At 44.1% G+C, this 21,586-nt stretch overlaps 3 protein-coding genes across 3 annotated transcripts in view; 2 read left to right on the top strand and 1 right to left on the bottom strand.

Moving 5' to 3' along the window:
- LOC144697047 (uncharacterized) overlaps positions 1-21,586 on the top strand; it is a 288,147-nt gene that overhangs the window by 188,162 nt on the left and 78,399 nt on the right. The gene's annotated exons all lie outside the window — the stretch shown is intronic.
- On the bottom strand, positions 4,659-11,032 carry LOC144697089 (uncharacterized). The gene is made up of 2 exons (XM_078568905.1): positions 10,987-11,032; positions 4,659-10,099 (listed from the first exon to the last, which is right to left on the bottom strand). The coding sequence occupies exon 2, from the start codon at positions 9,730-9,732 to the stop codon at positions 8,809-8,811; it is 924 nt and encodes a 307-aa protein (XP_078425031.1). The 5' UTR covers positions 9,733-10,099; positions 10,987-11,032; the 3' UTR covers positions 4,659-8,808.
- On the top strand, positions 10,880-16,469 carry LOC144697068 (uncharacterized). Its single transcript, XM_078568869.1, has 2 exons — positions 10,880-11,076; positions 15,188-16,469. Exon 2 carries the CDS (start codon positions 15,297-15,299, stop codon positions 16,248-16,250), a length of 954 nt encoding a protein of 317 aa, XP_078424995.1. The 5' UTR covers positions 10,880-11,076; positions 15,188-15,296; the 3' UTR covers positions 16,251-16,469.

Here is a 21,586-nt window from a genome sequence, read left to right as displayed (position 1 = left end):
TTTGTTTTCTAATTGTATTATTTCACCCTCCTGCATCAGTGTCCACCCCCTCAGTGCAAAACATATCAGGATAGAATATAAGTACGGAAAACGCTGGAAAACCTCAGCAGGTCTGGTAGCATCTGTGGAGAGAGGGTGCAATATGATCATTCTTCAGAATAATCGTGGTGCACAATGGCGGCTCTTCCACCTAGCATTCCCCTCGGTGAAGTATGTCCCCTATCCACATAACAGGAGAGCAATGCGGAGGCGCAGTGCCAAACAGTGTTTAGAGCATGCGCACTGCGACTAATAGCGATGGACAGATGGTTCTTTGTCAGATCCCCAATGGGTAAAGGGGGGGATGGCGGGGCGGAGGGAGCGATGGATCCGGCAGGACGGAGAGGCTCTGGAAACATGTTGTGTAAGTGAGGGGCACTGTGCAGCTAGGCGCATGCGTATCATCGTGGCCCAGGGACATTAATTTGGTTTCTCTCTCTGTAGATACTACCTGACTTGCTGAGTGTTTCCAGCATTGTCTCTGTTTATTTCAGATTTCCAGCAGCTGCAGTATTTTGCTATTATTTTATTGCAGGCATTGCTCATGGAACCAAGTCTGGAATCACAGACAAACCAATTAAGTGCCAGTTTGTATCAGGTTGGGCATTGGTCCCTGGCCTCCAGTGTCGGCCCTTTTTTCTTCAAGTCATAGAATCATTGAATGAGTACAATACAGATGGAGGCCATTCAGCCCATCGTGCCTTTGCTTGTTCTCGTCAAGAGGAAATCAGCTAGCTCCATAAGACCATGAAACAAAGGAGCAGAAGTAGAGGCAGATTTGATAAGGGAGCTTAAGGTGAAGGAACCCTTAGGAGGAAGTGACCATAATATGATAGAATTTACCCGGTAATTGGAGAGGAAGAAGCTGGAATCAGATGTAACGGTGTTACAGTTGAATAAAGGCAACTACAGAGGCATGAGGGAGGAGCTGGCCAGAATTGACTGGGAGATGAGCCTAGCAGGAAAGACAGTGGAACAGCAATGGCAGGAGTTTCTGGGAGGAATTTGGGAGATACAGCAAAAATTCATCCCTAGGAAGAAGAAGCATACTAAAGGGAAGACGAGGCGACCATGGCTCACAAGGGAAGTCAGGGACAGCATAAAAGCTAAAGAGAAAGAATACAATGCAGCGAAGAGCAGTGGGAAACCAGGGCATTGGGAAGCCTACAAAGACCAACAGAGGACAACTAAAAAAGAAATAAGGAGGGAGAAGATTAAATATGAGGGCAAACTAGCCAGTAATATAAAAAATATAAAAGAAGATTGCAAGAGTTTTTTTTAGATAGATGAAGGGTAAGAGAGAGGCAAAAGTGGACATTGGGCTGCTGGAAAATGACGCTGGAGAAGTAGTAGCGGGGAACAAAGAAATGGCAGAGGAACTGACGAGGTACTTTGCGTCAGTCTTCACGGTGGAAGACATGAGTAACATCCCCAAAGTTCAAGAGAGTCGGGGGGCAGAGGTAAGTATGGTGGCCATTACCAAGGAGAAGGTGCTAGGAAAACTGAAAGGTCTGAAGGTGGATAAATCACCTGGACCAGATGGATTACACCCCAGAGTTCTAAAGGAATAGCTGAAGAGATAGTAGAAGCGTTAGTGGTGATATTTCAGGAATCACTGGAGTCAGGGAGGGTCCCAGAGGACTGGAAAATCGCTAATGTAACCCCCCTGTTTAAGAAGGGAGTGAGGCAAAAGACGGGAAATTACAGGCCGATTAGCCTGACCTCGGTTGTTGGTAAGATTTTAGAGTCCATTATTAAGGATGAGATTTCAGAATACTTGGAAGTGCATGGTAAAATAGGGCAAAGTCAGCATGGTTTCATCAAGGGGAGGTCATGCCTGACAAATCTGTTAGAATTCTTTGAGGAGGTAACGAGCAGGTTAGACAAAGGAGAGCCAATGGATGTTATCTACTTGGACTTCCAGAAGGCTGTAAATGATTGTAATATTGTTTGTACTGATGCACCTGGTGATACAAATTGTAAAAGTTGAACCGGATTGTACCCTTGTAATGGTGTTTTTGAAATGGTTTGGAATGTGGTTGAAGACATTTTATGAATAAAGTATATTTTTGCAAAAAAAAAACCTCCCCACACCCCAAACAACCCATTTAGTTTAAAGCCCTCTCTTACAGCCCCAGTTATTCAGTTTGCCAGGACACTGGTCCCAGGACGGTTCAAATGAAGACCGTCCCACCGGAACAGCTCCCTTCTACCCCAGCACTGGTGCCAGTTCCGCATGAACTGAAACCCATTCCTCCCACACTAATCTCTGAGCCACACATTTAACTCCTTGGTTTTATTTACTCTATGCCAGTTTGCCCATGGCTCAGGTAGCAATCCCTTGATTATTACCTTGGAGGTTCTACTTTTTAAATTTGGCTCCTAATTGTTCAAATTCTTTCAGCAGAACCTCCTTTCTGGTGCTATCAATGTCGTTGGTACCAACATTGGTGATGACAACTGGATCCCTCCCCTCCCACTCCAAGTTCCTCTCCAGCCCTGAGGAGATGTCCTTAACCATGCGGTATCCACCTCTTGATACCTTGCAGAATTGGTGGGGACATCAGCGGACAGAGTGCTTCATATACACTGGGAACGATATTCTTATTTATTTAGAAAGGTTCTCTAAACTCTTGTTGGGACTTTGTTGCTGATTTTCCCTTCTTTCAGTTTGATTGAACCACAAGAGAAGAATGTTCCATCGGAACTATAATTTCCTATTCTGAATTTCTATCCTGGGATGATAGCGACACTCAAACTGTCAACTCCTTTTACAGGAGATTAGAAGGGTATAATTTGCAAAACTTTCTGCAGATCTGACGAAGTCACTTGATTCATCAAGACCTGAATATCATTGGATATTTGAACGTGGAAGAAGAATTTTTCCTATGCTCTGTGGATTTCAAATATCAGTGTAACTGGAAAAGCAACTTCACAGACAGACACACACCCCAGTGAGAGTGTTCCAGTGAACTGACTGTGGAAAGAGCTTTATCCAGTTACACAGCCTAAAAAAACATCACACCATTCACAGTGGGGAGAGGCCATACTGTGTTCTGTGTGTGGACGAGGCTTCAACTGATCATCCAACCTGGTGAGATACTAAGACACTGACACATGGAGAAACCGTGGAAATGTGGAGACTGTGGGAAGGGATTCAGATCCGCATCTGTGTTGGAAATTCATCAACGTAGTTACACTGGGGAGAGGCTGTTCACTTGCTCCGAGTGTGGGAAGGGATTCACTCAGTTATCTGGCTTTCTCATACACATGCGAGTTCACACTAGGGAGAAACCATTCGCCTGCCCTGAGTGTGGGATGGCATTCACTCAGTTATGTAAACTGTTGGATCATCAGAGAGTTCACACTGGGGAGAGGCCATTCACCTGCTGTGTGTGTGGGAAGGGATTCACTCAGTTATCCACCTTGCTGAGATACAAGCACATTCACACTGGGGTGAGACCATTCACCTGCTCCGAGTGTGGAAAGGGGTTCATTCAGCTCGCCCTACTTACTTCGCATCAATGTGTTCACTCTGACACAAGACCTTTCAAATGTCCTAACTGTGAGAGGAGTTTCAAAGGCAAAATGGATCTGTTGACTCACCAGCACACTCACACTGGAGAGAGGCCGTTCACCTGCTGTGTGTGTGGGAAGGGATTTATTCTGCATTCCCTCCGGTTGAAACACCAGCGAGTTCACACCAGGGAGAGACCGTTGACCTGCTCCGTGTATGGCAAGGGATTCTCTCGTTCATCCACCCTGCAGACACACCAGCGAGTTCACAAGTTGCAGGGGTTGGATTCTGCTATTATTGCTGCTGTTAATCACATCCAGGACTGAACCATTTCATCCTGAAAGTCGGAGTTTGTTTCAGTTGATGACAATAATCTCTAGATAGGCTGGAGTTTAATATTCTGGATTTAGATTAAATAAATCAGCTTTGTGTCAAACACACGATGTTCGAGCCCTTGATTTCTCAAAGAAGAGACTGATTGATGTCCTGTTACCGACTGTTCCATTTTTGGACCTTTTCTCCTTTATTAATGGAGACTTGTATTTATATAGCACCTTTCACAGCTTCAGGATGTCCCACAGTGCTTTACAGCTAATGACGTTCTTTTGAAATGTAGGCACTGTTGTAATGGAGGAAATGCAGACGCCAAATTGTGCATAGCAAGATCCCACTCATAGAAATGTGATTGTGACCAGAGAATCTGTTCAGTGATGTTTGCTGAGGATAAATATGAAACAGTACACCAGGGAGAACTCCCCTGCTCTTTGGAATAACATCATGGGAACTTTTACATCAACTGAGAGGGCAGATGGGGCCATAGTTGAAGGTCTGATCTGGAAGACAGGACCTCTGACAGTGCAGTGCATGTAATGCATCAAAATATCAACCTGGATTTTATGCTCATGTTTCTGGATGTGGATTTGAACCCACAACCTCCTGACTGAGAGATAAGAATGCAACCACTGACCCACAACTAACACCTCATCATTACTCTGGATTATTCCAGTTCTGATACCTTCAATTACTTTCATGGACAAGTGTAAAATTTTAGGCTGGGAGTTACCGATTACCCAAAAAGTGGGTCGAAGTCCGGGGTGATCTTAAAGCATTTTATTATGAAGCAATAGTTTAGATACAATACATCAGTTAAATAGGCAGAAAAAACATATGACCCATAACTGGTGAGAACGGTTTATTGGTCCCTGATTGGACAAATGGATGGGGAGAAGCAGGGGAGGATGCTGATTTCCGTGGCTGGAGGTGACAGTCTCCTCGGAATGGTTTACTGGTCCCGGATCAGGGGGATGCTGATTTCCGTGGCTGGAGGTGACAGATTCTTCTCTTCTCGGTTTCCTTGAGCCAAAGTGTTCAGCTGAAGCTGGCACAGATCACTTTGAGAAGCTCTTCCTAGTCTGAGGTGATTTTCCCTCTCGAAATCCTGATCATATACCTTATTTCTGGGGTTCTAATGTCTATCGCTTATTCCATCATCTTTTTGCCATTTTGTGGCTCACCTCTCTCTAGAACATCCTGTTTAATCTTTACTCAGACAGTTAGTTTACATTTGGGACATGAGGTCCCCCTCACCCTATCAAGTTTGTCTTGTTTCAGGGTCTGTACTGGAGACATGTCCTTGGCAGAGTTAACAGGCCTCACTGTCCTGTGTCTGTCAACCCAGGAAGCTTTCTTCATAAGTGAGACAGAGAGATTCTTATAACAGTTCATAAATTTTTGAAGATTTCATAAGGTTATTTGATGGTGATTTCTTACAGATCTCCCAACCTTGAGAAGGGAATATACTATTGACTTCTCACATCAGATTTCTGGCTAATCCAGCCATTTCTAAGCTACGAGTTTGTTTTCCTAATTTCTTGATTACAGACTGTCGATAACATACTAAAGCTTCTAGAATTAACAGAATCAGCAACACAAGCCCTTGAGTTGCCACCAAGAATAAATGTAAAAACGTTCCGAGTAAAATGTGATAAATATCGACTTTGATTCATCCTCCCCACCTGCAGATCATCTCACATAATTTAAATCATTGGCATGTCGTAAATACGTATGGTTCAAACAAAAGTTCATGATGGACTCTAAAGATTCTCCAGCTCTCTGTTCACCTGCATCCACCTTGTGGATATTTTCTAAATCCAGATTCTATATCCCTCTTCACTTTAATTTTACTCTATCTGATAGATACCAGTGTGTTTAATTCTATTCGGATTGTTTTAAAGTCAATCCGAGTCTATGGAGTTTGTGCCAATACCTTGATGATTTAAAATGTCTCATTCTCTTGACTACATTAATTACTTCATGTTCTTCTGTTGACAAGTAGCTGAACATGACTGGGACCTATTCCTCAGAGTAGCTTCACATGCATTTCTGCATGTTAGTTACTCCACAAATAACAAATCACATGTGCACACTCATACCGGTATCCCAAAATCATGCCACAGTTGCCATCTGATATAAGCCACTCTTGATTTTCAGGTAATCTTATCAAATGATTAGGGGAATGTTTATCTGAAGATCTTTGCTTATCTCCTCTTGCATAGTTCAATGCCTTAGGTGGTGTCCAACTATCAAATGCAATTGAGAGGCAAGGATACAAACATTTCAAAGTCATCAATTTACTAGTTTGAGCTACGCTTTCCTGGCCTTCACTAGGATGTACGTGGATACCAGGTTGATCTATTCTATTGAACTATACCCACGATAAGTCATTCCAATTCCCATTTGATGGTGTGATTTTTCTCTTATTCTAGGTGGGCCATTCTATCTCATTCAGGAGCCCTGGAGGAACTTTACTCACCAATTCAATATTCTCATAATATGATATTTTTACATCAGAGACAGAACTACAGGTATCTGCAATCAGTTTGGAGATAACTCCCATGTTCTCTATTCTCAAGCACTTTGTCCTTGAAAGATAACAAATGGGATGAAGTCAAATCTTTAAAAGGCAAAGTCTTTAGTTCAGATCGTCACCATGTTGTCAGTGTAAAGGGTTAACTCCTCTGCTTGTTTTGGAAAGGCCTGTGTTAACATTCTCAAATGCACACAATTGTGTCAACTTTACGTAACTTTATTTTCAGATCAAAGATGAACCAAACACCATTTCTATTTTTGTTTTACCAATTCTTTTGGTATTTTCTCAGCTTTGACCAAACGTTAGTGTTTTTTTCTCTCTATTATTTCTTCAGGCACCTTTCCAAATGACTGGAATAAAACTGAAGAAAAATAACAACTAAAAAAAACAGCTTTCACAAGTAAATGGACACTTCAACATTCTTGGACCAAAAAGAGTTAAAGAGGGTGGAGCTTCCACAGCTTGTGAGCTCCGGGTCATAAGCTCAATGATGAAGCTTAGTTTTAGAAAATCAAACATTTTGTGCCTTTTACAATTATACAAGTAAATTGTAATTCATACTTAAAGGTTTACTGTTGCTCAGCAATTATAACGTTTCACTTTTCTCAGCAGAGAAGCTGGCAGCATTTTAGATTAAATATTAGTTGTGAATTTCTCTTGTAGCTGGTGTATGGAGAAGATCTGCCAGCACAGAAACCACACTGTGCTTCTGGATACACTCAGTCTGCAAGTAGATGAAGTTTTTAAACATCACCCCAGTGAAGGCTTTCCCTGTGATGCTAAAGAGCGAGGTATCCCTTTGGGTGTTGCAATTTCCTGTCACCTTTGTTTTTGTTTATTGTGGTGATTTTAGCATCACACATGTCCTGTGGAACGGATCCTACCTTCCAACAGAGAAGGAGGAGGTCATGAAGGTGTGAAAGTCGACGGGACTTTCCGTGTTTGAGCAGTTCAGCTGGAATTCCATCCTTGCCGGCTGCCTTTCTGCTTGCTGAACAATCAATGGCCTTTTCCAGCTCAAGTGATCAGGTTTCGTCATCCAACTCAACCATGAAGCTGCAGGAGAGTCAAACAGAGACAGGGAGATGTCTGTCTCATGGAAGTACGGCTCCTAGTGTTAAACCCAGTGAGACATATGTTTATTTCTGTTGGTGAGTACTTCATCTTCTGCCGATTTCAGGAGCGGAAACTTTGGTGATGGTCGGACCAAGCGCCCTCTTGATCCCATCGTACATAGCATGTAGATTTCCATTGTCACAGGCAGTTTGGATTTCTTGATGTAGGCTGATCCAGTGTTTATTGACACAGTAATTCCCTGTCTGTTCCATGATTGTCTCAGATACTTTCAAATTATGCAGTGCTCTAGCTGTTGGGTTTATGTTGTGCATCAGGTAGGCTTTGCTTTTTGCTTCAATGACAGATGTCACCTCTGCTGAGTAGATCTCAAACCAGTCTTTGTTGTGGGTTCCACCTTTACCAAATGTTGTTGCTGCCGTGTCAGAACTGTCACTGCGTTCAACTGTGTTGAACTCAGCAACTTCCAATCTTTATCAACATTCAATCTTGTTCAACATCAATGTGAAATATTTTACTGTTTTGTTTATATTCCTTGATAGTTTCATGTCAAAAAGGTGTCACTGTGAAGAATGTGGAAGTCAGTAAGAATTGTCAGCAAGGATTAATCAGCACTTTCTAATTGGAGATGTTATCTCGCAGACACTGATTGTAGATTTTGCACCAAAGATCAATTTATGATTGAAGTAAAAGTTCATAATTTTATTGTAAATGAGTTCCTGTTGAGGGTTCTTGAATTAAGGGGAAAGATCATGGTGCTTTTAAAAAGGGACACAGCAGGCCCAAAAATCAGTGACATCTCCAGAATATTAAACTCCAGCCAGTTTTAGGGGTTAATAATCATGATTAACAGCAGAATCCAATCCCCACAGTCACTTATGAACTTGTTGATGTCTCAGGAGGCATTGTGACCGAGTGAATCTCTTTGCACACAAAGAGGTGAACGAGCTCTCCCCATTGTGAACTCACTGGTGTCTCAGCAAGTTGGATGACTCCCTGAACATCTTTCCACAGGAAATGCAACTGAACGGCCTCTCCTCAGTGTGAATTCACTGGTGTAACCTGAGGCCGGTTGGCTTAGTAAATCCCTTCCCACACACAGCAGGTGAACGGTCTCTCCTCAGTGTGAATGCATTGATGGTGTGATTGAAACAGTATCAGTTCATTTCAGATATCAGAATATTAAACTCCAGCCCAGTTATGGGGATTATTAACATCAGCATGAACAAACTCCAGCTTTCAGAACGAACTTGGTTCAGTCACGGACGTGATTAACAGCAGCAATATCAACAGAATCCAACTCCTGTAGTCACTTGTGAACTTTCTGGTGTCTCCAAAGGTGAGATGAATGAATGAATCCCTTCCCACACACAGAGCAGATGAACGGCCTCTCCCCAGTGTGAACTCTCTGGTGTGTCAGAAGATTGGATGAATGAATAAATCCTTTCCCACATGTGGAGCAGATGAATGGCCTCTCCCCAGTGTGAACTCGCTGGTGTTTTTGGAGGCTGGATGACAGAGTGAATCCCTTCCCACACACTGTGCATCTGAATGGCCTCGTCTCATTGTGAACTCGCTGGTGTGTCAGCAGATCACTTGTGGTTTTATAAGTCTTCTCACATTCGGAACATTTGAAAAGTCTTTTATCCGTGTGAACGAGTTGGTGTTTAGCAAGGTGGGATGATCGTATGAATCCCTTCCCACACACGGAGCAGGTGAATGGCCTTTCCCCAGTGTGAACTCGCCGGTGTATGAGCAGTTCACTAGTGGTTTTATAACTCTTCTCACATTCAGAACATTTGAAAGGTCTTTTATCCGTGTGAACCAGTTGGTGTGTAGTGAGGTGGGATGATCGTGTGAATCCCTTCCCACACACGGAGCAGTTGAATGGCCGCTCCCCAGTGTGAATGCGTTCATGTTCAATGAGATTCTGTGATCGTATAAACACTCTCCCACAGTGAGAGCAACTGAACTGTCTCTTGGTGTGAAAAACCTGGTGCCTGACCAGGTCTTTGGAGCTTTGAAAGTTGTTCCCACAGTCCAAGCGGTTATCCAGCCTCTCATCAATGTGAACTTGCTGGTGTGTCAGCAGGTGGGAAGACTGAGTGAATCCCTTCCCACATACAGAGCAGGTGAACGGCCTCTCCCCTGTGTGACTGCGTCGATGATTTTCAAGCAGGGATGGAAACTTGAATCTCTTCCCACAGTCCTCACATTTCCATGGTTTCTGCATGGTGCCGGTGTCCTTATGTCTCTCCAGGTTGCACAATCAGTTGTCCACACACAGAATATGTGTACAGTTTCTCCCTGCCGTGAATACTGTGATGTTTTTTCAGGCTGTGTAACTGGTTAAAGTTCTTTCCACAGTCAGTTCACTTGAACACTCTCACTCGGGTGTGTGTGCCTTGGTGCTTTTCCAGTCACGCTGATGTTTGAAATCTTCTCCCAAAGACAGAACAGACAAATATTCCTCTTTCCACATTCAAAGGATGATGATATTCAGGTTCTGATCAATTGTGTGACTCTGTCAGATTTTGACATGATGTTTGGCTTGAGTCTCCCACTTGTAAAACTTCCTCTTCCAATACCTTGTAAAAGGACTTTACAAAAGTCATCACAGCAAAGTTATAGAAATTGAGAACAAACAATTCTTCTTTCTATGGAATATTGATTTTTCTCTTGTCCCCCCAAATATGTGGTCCAAATAAACTAAATGAAGACAAAATCAGCTACAAAGTACCAACTAAAGCTTCTGTGCTGAACCAGAATGTTGTTTCCAGTGTCTATGAGACACTCTATACCCAGAGGTGCCTATTGTGGAAAGTAGCAAGTGTACCGTTGGACACTGCATGCCCACTTTCTATTAGAGGCTGCCAGGCAGTGTGACACCACCCACCCCGCCCCCCCCCCGCCATGGCCCCTGCTCATTCAGGTCCAACAAACTGCTGTTTTAACCAGGCTCAAGAGCAGGCGAAGACCAGGAGAAGATCCTCCGACTTACTCACCCTCCTCCACCCAGGGTAGCCCAAGATTAGGAGCCTGAGGCTAAAGTGTAACCAAACACTGAGGATCAGCCCCTTCAGGTAACTGTACAGGGGCTGCAACCTCTCAATTGAATATGTACATGGCCCTTGGACTCCCCTAGGCAGCAAACATAACCTGCAGCCTTGGAGTAGGTGAGGCTGATTAAAAACCAGCTTCAACCCGGGTTCCATAATATTTTGGGCACTAGGACCCCATTGGGAACGGTGACCGAGAAGCCCCGCCCATTTACAACACGTCAACAAAGTGCCAGCGCATGCGCTCTGCTCCCCTTTGAAGCAAGATGGTGGCCGTTAACCTGGGCCTGTTTCCTCGAAAAAGACCCGGAGCTGCGAGCGCGGGAGCTGCAGGTTCGTATCGGGGTTTGAGGCCTTCATCAAGTGTTTAGAAACCCTCCCGGTTCAGCCGCCGGCTCCATTGCACCCTCCACTTACTGATTCCTTACCGGCTGCAGATGAGACAAATAATCTCTGCCCATCGCCATCACTCGCACTGCGCATGCTCGAGTCTCGGAACCCAGGCGGACCAATGAGAAGTGGGTTTGTTACGGGGTTGGCTCGTCAGTCCCTGGTCTCCAATAAGATAAAAGCAAAAAATTGCGGATGCTGGAAATCCAAAACAAAAATAAATACCTGGAAAAACTCAGCAGGTCTGGCAGCATCTGCGGAGAGGATGTTGGTCCTTTTGTCACTAAGTCAAAGATTCATTCAATGATTACAATTATAGGAGGAGGCCATTCAGCCCGTCCTGTAAGAGCCAAAAGACATAGGAGCAGAAATGAGGCCATTCGGCCCGTCGAGTCTGCTCCGCTATTCAATCATGGCTGATAAGTCTCTCAACCCCATTCTCCCGCCTTTTCCCTGTAACCTTTGATCCCCTTACCAATCAAGAACCTATCTATCTCCATCTTGAATACACTCAATGACCTGGCCTCCACAGCCTTCTGTGGCAATGAATTCCATAGATTCACCACTCTCTGGCTAAAGAAGTTTCTCCTCATTTCTGTTCTAAAAGGTCTTCCCTTTACTCTGAGGCTGTGCTCTCGGGTCCTAGTCTGTCCTACTAATGGAAACATCTTCCCCACGTCCACTCTTTCCAGGCCTTTCAGTATTCTGTAAGTTTCAATCAGATCCCCCCCTCATTCTTCTAAACTCCATCGAGTATAGACCCAGAGTCTCTCAAACGTTCCTCATATGTTAAGACTTTCATTCCTGGGATCGTTCTCGTGAACCTCCTCTGGACCCTCTCCACGGCCAGAACATCCTTCCTGAGATACGGGGCCCAAAATTGCTCACAATATTCTAAATGTGGTCTGACCATGGCCTTATAAAGCCTCAGCAGCACATCCCTGCTTTTATGTTCTAGTCCTCTCGAAATAAATGCCAACATTGCATTTGCCTTCCTAACTACCGACTCAACCTGCAAGTTAACCTTAAGAGAATCCTGGACTTGGACTCCCAAGTCCCTCTGCACTCCAGATTTCTGAATTCTCTCCCCATTTAGAAAATAGTCTATGCCTCTATTCTTCCTACCAAAGTGCATGACCTCACACTTCCCCATGTTGTATTCCATCTGCCACTTCTTTGCCAATTCTCCTAGCCTGTCAAAATCCTTCTGCAGCCTCCCGGCCTCCTCAATACTACCTGTCCCTCCACCTGCCTGTGCTGTTTCTCTGCAAGAGCAAATCAGCTGGTCCCACTCCCCTGCCCTTTCACTAACAAGACCAGCAGCAGATATTAACCATCCCCAGTTACGTGTGGAGAAGATGATGTTTGATCTTCTTGAACTGCTGCAGTCCGTGTGATGAAGGTGCTCCCACAATGCTGTTAGATAAGAAGTTACAGGTTATTTCACCCAGTGATGATAAAGGAACAGTGATAAAAGCAAAATACTGTGGATGTTGGGAATCTGAAGCAAAAACAAAAATTTCTGGAAAAACTCAGCAGGTCTGACAGCATCTGTGGAGAGGAAGAATTAACGTTTCGAGTCCGTATGACTCTTTATCAGAACTAAAGAGAAATAGAAATGTGATGAAAAATAAGCTGTTTGAGGGCAGTGGGACAGGTGGAGCTGGATAGAGGGCCAGTGATAGGTGGAGGCAGAGGAGAGATTGCCAAAGATGTTATAAACAAAAGGTCAAAGGGGTGTTGATGGTGGTGACACTAGCTAAAGGATGTGCTAAGGGTGACATTGAGGGTAGAAAGCAGAATGAGCAAGTGACAGATGGCCCTAGTGGGGGTGGGGTGGGGAAAGGGATCGAAATAGGCTAAAAGGTGGAGATAAAACAATGAATGGAAATAAATTTTAAAAATAATAATAGAAATAGGTGGAAAAAGAAAAATATATATATGAAAAAATAATTATTAGAAAAAAGGGATCAAAAAGGGGGTGAGGATGGAGGAGAGAGTTCATGATCTGAAGTTGTTGAACTCAATATTCAGTGCAGAAGGCTGTAAGGTGCCTAATCGGAAGATGAGATGCTGTTCCTCCAGTTTGTGTTGAGCTTCACTGGAAGGATGATCCATTTCTGCCAGCTCCAGCATGATGCCAACACCAAACACATCTTCCCTTCACCCCCTGTCGGCATTCCGTAGGGACCATTCACTCCGGGACACCCTGGTCCACTCCTCCACCACTCCCTACACCTCAACCCCCTCCCATGGCACCTTCCCATGCAACCACAGAAGGTGCAACACCTGCCCTTTTACCACCCCCCCTCCTCACTATTCAGGGGCCCAAACACTCCTTTCAAGTGAAGCAGCATTTCACTTGCACTTCCCTCAATTTGGTCTACTCGATTCACTGCTCCCAATGCGGTTTCCTCTACATTGGAGAGACCAAACGCAGACTGGGTGACCGCTTTGCGGAACATCTTTGGTGTGTACGCAAGCATGACCCAGACCTTCCTGTCGCATACCATTTAAACACACCATCCTGCTCTCATGCCCACATGTCCGTCCTTGGCCTGCTGCAATGTTCCAGTGAAGCTCAACGCAAACTGGAGGAACAGCACCTCATCTTCCGATTAGGCACTTTACAGCCTTCCAGACTTAACATTGAGTTCAACAACTTCAGATCATGAACTCTCTCCTCCATCCCCACCCCCTTTTTGATTCCCTTTTTTCTGATAATTATTATTTTTTTATATATATATTTTTCTTTTCCCACCTATTTCTATTATTATTTTTAAAATGCATTTCCATCCATTGTTTTATCTCCACCTTTTTGCCTATTTCGATCACTTCCCCCCACCCCACCCCCACTAGGTCCATCTGTCACTTGATCATCCTGCTTTCTACCCTTAATGTCCCCATTAGCACATCCTTTAGATAATATCTCCACCGTCAACACCCCTTTGTCCTTTTGTTTATGACATCTTTGGCAATCTCTCCTTTGCCTCCACCTATCACTGGCCCTCTATCCAGCTCCACCTGTCCCACCCCACTTAAACAGCTTATGGACAGAGTTTTATGGCCCCGTTTCGGTGGGGACGAGGCCGTAAAATGCGGTGAGATATTCTAAACCTCATTGACTTTGGCAGAAACGTAAAACCCCGCTGCCATAAAATTTCACCCTATATTTCACCACATTTCTATTTCTCCTTAGTTCTGACGAAGAGTCATACGGACTCGAAATGTTAACTCTGTCTTCCTCTCCAAGGAACAGTGATAAATGTCCAAATCACAACAACAATCTTTATTTATATAGCGCCTTTCATGTATTAGACCTTTCCAAGGTGTTTCACAGGTGTGTTTATAAACTAGGAACCTTTGTAGGTCAGCGAGCACAGGGGGATGGGTGAACATGGCTTAGTGTGCACACGGGCAGCAGAGTTTTGGATGACGTCAAGATTACAGGAATGTTGAATGTGGGCGGCTTGCTGGAAGTATGTTAGGATGGTTAAGTCTAAAGGTAACAAACGAATGGATGATGGTTCCAGCGGCAGTTGAACTGAGAGTTGGGTAGAGTTGGGTGATGTTGCTGACGTGGAAACATACAGTCATGGTGATAATGTGGCTATCTGGTTGGAAACTCAGTCTGGGGTGAAATTTTTCACCATGGTTGTGAACAGTCTAATTCAGTCTCAGGCAGTTGCCAAGGAGAGGGATGGAGTCAGTGGCTAGGGAGTGGAGTTTGTGGCGGAGACTGAAGACAATGGCTTTGGTCTTCCCGATATTTAAATGGAGGAAATTTCTGTTCATCCAGTACTGGATGTCAGAGAAGTCAGGATGGTGTGTGACTTGGAGGGGTATTTGGAGGTGATGGTGTTCACATTCACTTACTATCCTTGTCCTTCTAAGTGGTGGAGGCTGAGGGCTTTGGAGGTTCTGTGAAAGCTCTGGTTGAGTTGTAATCCTTCTTTTTCAACCCTAGCCCCTCCCACCTGATCCTTCTCTCTCTTGTTATCTTCTCCAATCTAGGCCAGTGTCTTGTATAGGCCCAGAATGGGTGGCAGATTCCCTTCCCTAAAGGACATGAGTGAACCAGTTGGGTTTTTACGACAATCCAGCAGTTTTCATGGTCACTTTTTCCTAGTGCCAGCCCCACAAATTACCAGATTCATTCAGCTCAATATCACAATCTGCCTTTGTGTTTTTGTGGGTCCTCTCTCACTCCCTTTTTTCTGTTTTAAATCAATTTCACAGGCTATTAGAAGGGGAGGAATTGCAGTTGGGAAACAGAAACAAAACATCACATCAGGATCTGAAGGAGTTGCCCCATTTATTGTAGCCTGAATATCATTGGATTTTGAACATGGAAGAAAAAAGCACCGTTTACAGTGGAGAGAAACCGTACACATGTTGTGTATGTGGACGAGGCTTCAGCAGATCATCTGGCCTGTCCAAACATAAATGCAGTCACACTGGGGAGAAACCATGGAAATGTGGGGACTGTGGGAAGGGATTTAATTACCCATCAGAGTTGGAAAATCATCAGCGAGTTCACACTGGGGAGAGGCCGTTCACCTGCTCTGAGTGTGGGAAGGGATTCACTTGTTCATCCACCCTGCTGAAACACCGACAAGTCCATACTGACGAGAGACCTTTCAAATGTCCAGACTGCGAGAAGTGCTATAAAAGTCCCCGGGAACTGACTGGCCATCAACGTGTTCACTCTGACGAAAGACCGTTCAGGTGCTCTCACTGTGGGACTGGGCACAAGACATTATCTGACCTCACCGTGCACCTTCGAGTTCACACTGGGGAGAGGCCGTTCACCTGCTCAAAGTGTGGGAAGGGATTTGCTCACTCATCTCACCTGCTGACACACCAGCGAGTTCACACTGATGAGAGACCTTTTAAATGCCCAGACTGTGGGAAGTGCTATAAAAGTTCCCGGGAACTGAAGTTTCATCAGGGTGTTCACACTGACAAGAGACCATTCAGGTGCTCTCACTGTGGGACTGGGTTCACACGTTCATCTGATCTGATTGTACACCAGCGAGTTCACACTGGAGAGAGACCGTTCACCTGCTCCGACTGTGGGAAGGGATTCACTCGGTCATCCCACCTGCTGACACACCAGCGAGTTCACACTGGAGAGAGGCCATTCGCCTGTCCTGATTGTGGGAAGGCATTCACTCAGTCATCTAACTTGCTGACACACCAGCGAATTCACACTGGAGAGAAGCCGTTCACCTGTTCCGAGTGTGGGAAGGGATTCACAACCTCATCCAACGTGCTGAAACACCAGCGAGTTCACGAGTAACTACAGTGATTGAATTTTTCTTAATCACATCCAGGACTGGGCCATATTCATTTGGATCTTTTTCTGTTGATGTTAATAAACTCCAGCCCAGTTATAGGGGCTAATATTCCGGATAAAAGTCTAATAAATCAGCTTTGTGCTCAACACACAACTGTCAGGTCTTTTTAATATCTCTAACACAGGTTAATTCATTTTGAAGGGCTCTCCCTCTCCCATCTCCTCCATTCTCACCTCCAGCAACAAGTGTGAGGAGCTCATGGAGGTCATTTGTCACTAAGATTGAGACAATTCGATCTCTGCTGCTTCCCTCCCTTCCACTAGCTCATCGGGCCAAACTGCCCCTTGTTCAAGCCCTGAACTCACTTCTTTCTCCCATTTCTGTCCTGTCTTCTATCTCCCTTAAAGCTCATCTTGCCTGTGAGACCCACCTTCTGCTCCCTTGACTCTATTCTCACTAAACTGCTGACCATCCATTTTCCCAATGTTATCTGATATTGTTAACGGGGGTTCTCTCTTCTCTTTTGGCACTGTCCCTTTTACCTTTAAATTCACCGTCATCACCCATCCTGAAAAAACACAACTTGACCCCGCCATCCTGGTAAACTGCCACCCCCCTCTCTGACCTCCCTTTCCTCTCCAGAGTACTTGAACTTGGTGTCCCCCAAAGATCTATCCTTGCACCTTCCAATTTCTCAACTACATGCTGCCACTAGGTGACATTGTCCAAAAGCACCGTGTTAGGGTTCACATGTACACTGACAACACCCAGCTCTACCTCACCACCATCCCTCTCTGTGCCTCCACTGTTACTAAATTATCAAACAGCTTATCCGACATCCAGTACAGGATGAGCAGAAATTTCCTCCAATTAAAAATTGGGAAGGCCAAAGCTGTTGTCTTCAGTCACCATTCCAAATTCTGTCCCCTAACTAGTGAGTCCATCCCTCTCCCTGGGAACTGTCTGAGGCTGAACCACACTGTTCACAATCTTGGTGTCATATTTGACCCCAACACGAGTTTCCAACTACACATCCACACCATCATTAATACCCCATATTTCAATCTCCATAACGTCGCCTGTCTCCAACCCACCCCAACTCGTCTCCTGCTGAAACCCTCATCCATGCCTGTGTCACTTTTAGACTTCACGATTCCAATACATTCCTGACCAGCTTCTCACATTCACCCCAGCTCAACACGGAAACATAAGATCATGCAAAACTCTGCTGCATTCTCATGCCAAGTCCCATTCACGCATCATCCCATGTGTTCCTTGACCTACATTGGCTCCTGGTCCAATAATATCTCGATTTTAAACTTTGCATCCTTGTTCAGAAATTCATTCATGCCCTCATTCCTCCTTATCTCTAAATTCAATATTTTGATATCTGTCAAATGAATTCATGTTGTTTCAGACACAAGCTTTGTTGAGTCTTTAATTTCTCCAGGATAAGAGGAGATTACTTGATGTCCTGTTACTGACTGTTCCATTTTGGGTCTTTTCTCCTTTCTAATTCTAGATTATTTCAGTCCTCACACGTTCTGTTACTCTCATGGCCAAGTCCCAGCCCCCCATACCTTTTAGAGTGGCTCCCCTAGCTTTGGGATCCAGGGAAGGTGTCAGTAACACTCCTGGGATCACTGAGCACAAAACTCAAGTCTATTAATCACTTTCAGCTACTGGACTCAGTGTGTGTCCCATAGCATCTCTCTCACCTTTGATGTTTGAATACAGCATCACATCTGTAAACCTGGTTTAAATTTAAATCCACTCAGCAAATGTATTGGACAGGAGTCTGGAGGTTGATGAGATTCTCTGAAGTTTTTAAAAATTCATTTAAGGGATATGGGCTTCGCTGGCTGGGCCAGCATTTATTGCCCATCCCTAATTACACTTGAGAAGGTGGTGGTGAGCTGCCTTCTTGAACCACTGCATCTATGTGGTGTAGGTCCACCCACAGTGCTGTTAGCAAGGGAGTTCCAGGATTTTGACCCAGCAACAGTAAAGGAATGGCGACCGACAGGCTGAGATTTCCATTGCCGTTTCCGGTGCCTAGGCCGATGTCGGGTGACCCGTCTGCTTTCATTATTTTTTTGTCACTTTGTCACAGTTTGATACAACTGAATGGCATTTAAGAGTCAACCACATTGCTGTGGGTCTGGAGTCACATGTAGGCCAGACCAGGTAAGGACAGCAGATTTCCTTCCCTAAAGGACGTTAGTGAACCAGATGGGTTTTCTACAACAATCGACAATGGTTTCATGATCAACATGAGACTTTTAATCCCAGATTTTTATTGAATTCAAATTCCACCATTTGCCATCACAGATCGAGAGCATCTCTGGATTATTAGTCCAGCGACAATACCACGACACCATTGCCTCTTCCTAGGTGCCAAGAATCCAAACACAGCTAAACCTGTAGGCAATTAATTCAAATCGTTTCATTCCCAGGTTTGAAATTAAATTGGGATTTATATTGTGGTAAATTTTACATTTCTGGAGAAATCAATATTGCTGCTGCACACAAGTCAGCTGTTTCCCAACACTCATAGTAAGGAGGTAGTGATATCACAGAAAGGGAAGATCAGTGGGGCTCCAAGTCAGTACCTGACTCATAGAGTCATAGAAGTCTACAGCACAGAAAAAGGCCCTTCGGCCCATCAAGTCTGCGCCAGTCAAACATGTGCATAACTATTCTAATCCCATTTTCCAACACTAGGCCTGTAGCCTTGTATGCCATGGAATCGCAAGTGCATATCCAAATACTTCTTAAATGTTATGAGGGCTTCTGCCTCGACCGCCCTTTCAGGCAATGAGTTTCAGATTCCCACTACCCTCTGGGTGAAAAAATTCTTCCTCACATCCCCTCTAAACCTCCTGCCCCTTGCCTTAAATCTGTGCCCCCTGGTTATTGACCCCTCCACCAAGGGGAGAAGTTCCTTCCTGTCTACCCTATCTATGCCCCTCATAATTTTAAACATCTCAATCATATCCCCCCTCAATCTCCTCTGCTTCAGGAAAAATAACCCCAGTCTATCCAATCTCTCCTCATAACTAAAACTCTCCAGCTCAGGCAACATCCTGGTAAATCTCCTCTGTTCACACCAGGATAAGTCTGATTTCCTTTCACTCTGGTTAACGTTGTTCTTATTCACTGTCAGCTTCACTGACTTTTATTGGAAATGACTGGGAACATTGGTCCAATTGTGTTCAATGTGAGGTCACAGCTCTGGGTTCATCTCGGTTGTTGTGTTCACCTTGGAGTGGCAGAGACTCTGTGTCTGAAATGGAGAATCAATATCAGTGAGATAGGAAATGAGACAGACAAGAGAGTGAGAGACAGACAGAGGGTGAGAGACAGACAGAGTGACAGACAGACGGAGAGTGAGAGACAGACGAAGAGTGAGAGTCAGACGGAGGGTAAGAGACAGACAGGGAAGGAGAGACAGACATAGACTGAGACACAGAAAGAGGATCAGAGACATAAAGATAGAGGGTCAGAGACAGACAGGGTGTGAGAGACAGAGGGGTAGATACAAATGGAGTGAGAAAGACAGTCACAGAAAGAGAGCGTGAGACAGTGAAACAGAAAGATTGAATGACAGTGCGACGAAATGCAAGGGAGAAAGACAAATAGAGAGATTAATACAGCCAGAGTAAATGAGAGACACAAAAAGAGACAGAAATTGTTTCAAAGTAAAAGGCAGAAGGACCGGGAGAGAGAAGGAGACAGAGACACAAATAGACCCAGGGAGAAAGATAGAAGGACAGAGAGAAAGAGACAAACAGAAGAGAGGTTAACTCTGCATCTTCTGTCTGCAATAAATAGGAGAGATTCAGGGGGTTTGTGCAGTCTGAATCATTCACCCCATTTTCACTTTGAGAAATATGAACTGATTAGAGAGAGACAGCATGGATTTGTAAAAGGCTAAATCATGTCTAACTAACTGTGCTGTATTTTTGAGGAGGTCACTAATGTGATAGGTAAGGGAATGTCACTGGATGTTACTTATATTGACTTCCAGAAGGCATTTGATGAAGTTCCACACAAGAAACTAACAAAACGAAAGGGCCTGGAATTAGAGATAATCTATCACTTAGATAGAGAATTGGTTTGGAAATACTGGACAACAGCCTCCTCTTCCTAGACACATAATCCCGGCTGTGAGGTGCTGGATAGTCCAGAGAGATCCCTGGGTGGACACAGTACATGTAGTCATTTTAATAATAATCTCACCTTCAAGAAACAAACTACTCCGAGGATTGAAATATGGAATTGGTGCCTAAATCCTGAAAGAAAAGGAGCTGGAATTCTACCTGAGGACTTTCAGAGTTTTGATGGAGTTTGTGGCTGAAATTGGTGCCATATCTGCTGGATGGACTTCTGAAAAATGCACATCTCCCTTTGTTGCATTTGCTATTTAATATGTAATTTTTCGTTAATAGCGACTGCAATGTGCCTGTTAATTCATGTTTAATTTATGTTGATTTTGGTTTGATTGTTAAAGTAAAAGGTATCAAAAGTGAAATGTTGTCCAATGGTTTTCTTGTTGGGGTCGTTTGGTAAATTTGGTTCTTTTGGTTTGTTGATCTCCACAGGGATCATGACATGGTGGATACATTGGATTTGATCTTCCAGAATTCCTTAGATTTTAGAACAGTTCCCAAGGAATGGAAGGTAGCAAACATAACCTTGCTATTCAAAAAGGAGGAAGAGAGAAAATGGGGAACTACAGACCAATTAGTCTAACATCAGTAATTGGCAAAATGCTAGAGCCTATTATTAGATGTGGTAACAGGACACTTAGAAAATCATTAACTGATTAAACAGTCAGTACAGATTTATGAAAGGGAAATCATGTTTGTTTAGAGCTTTTTGTGGGTGTAATGGACGAGGTGGATATCGAGGAAATCAGTACACGTCGTGTATTTGGATTTTCAAAAAGCATTTGATAAGGTACCACACAAGCGATCATTACACAAAATCAAGTCTCAGATGATTGGGGGTAATATTCTAGCGTGGATTGAGAGTTAATTAATGGGCAGAAAACAGAGAATTTGAATAAACGGGACATTTTCAGATTGACAGGCTGTAACTTGTGGGTACCACAAGGATCAGTAGTTAAACCTCAGCTATTTACAATCGATATCAATGATTTAGATGAGGAGACTGAGTATAATGTATCCAGATCGCTGTCGAAAAAAGCTAATTGGAAAAGTCAACGGTGACAAGGATGCAAAGAGTCTGCAGAGGGATAGAGAGATTGGGAGAGTGGGTAAGGACATGGAAGATGGAATACAACATGGTGAAGTGTGAAGTTATCAATTTTGAT

Source organism: Cetorhinus maximus, chromosome 23 (assembly GCF_964194155.1).
Source record: "Cetorhinus maximus chromosome 23, sCetMax3.hap1.1, whole genome shotgun sequence".
Taxonomy (NCBI): domain Eukaryota; kingdom Metazoa; phylum Chordata; class Chondrichthyes; order Lamniformes; family Cetorhinidae; genus Cetorhinus; species Cetorhinus maximus.
The sequence above is the reverse complement of the archived record's forward strand: the minus strand, read 5'-3'. Positions and strand labels throughout refer to the sequence as shown.

Coding starts and splice junctions, on each gene's coding strand:
- LOC144697089 (XM_078568905.1), bottom strand. CDS start 9,732: ATGCAGAAACCATGGAAATGTGAGGACTGTGGGAAGAGATTCAAGTTT.
- LOC144697068 (XM_078568869.1), top strand. CDS start 15,297: ATGGAAGAAAAAAGCACCGTTTACAGTGGAGAGAAACCGTACACATGT.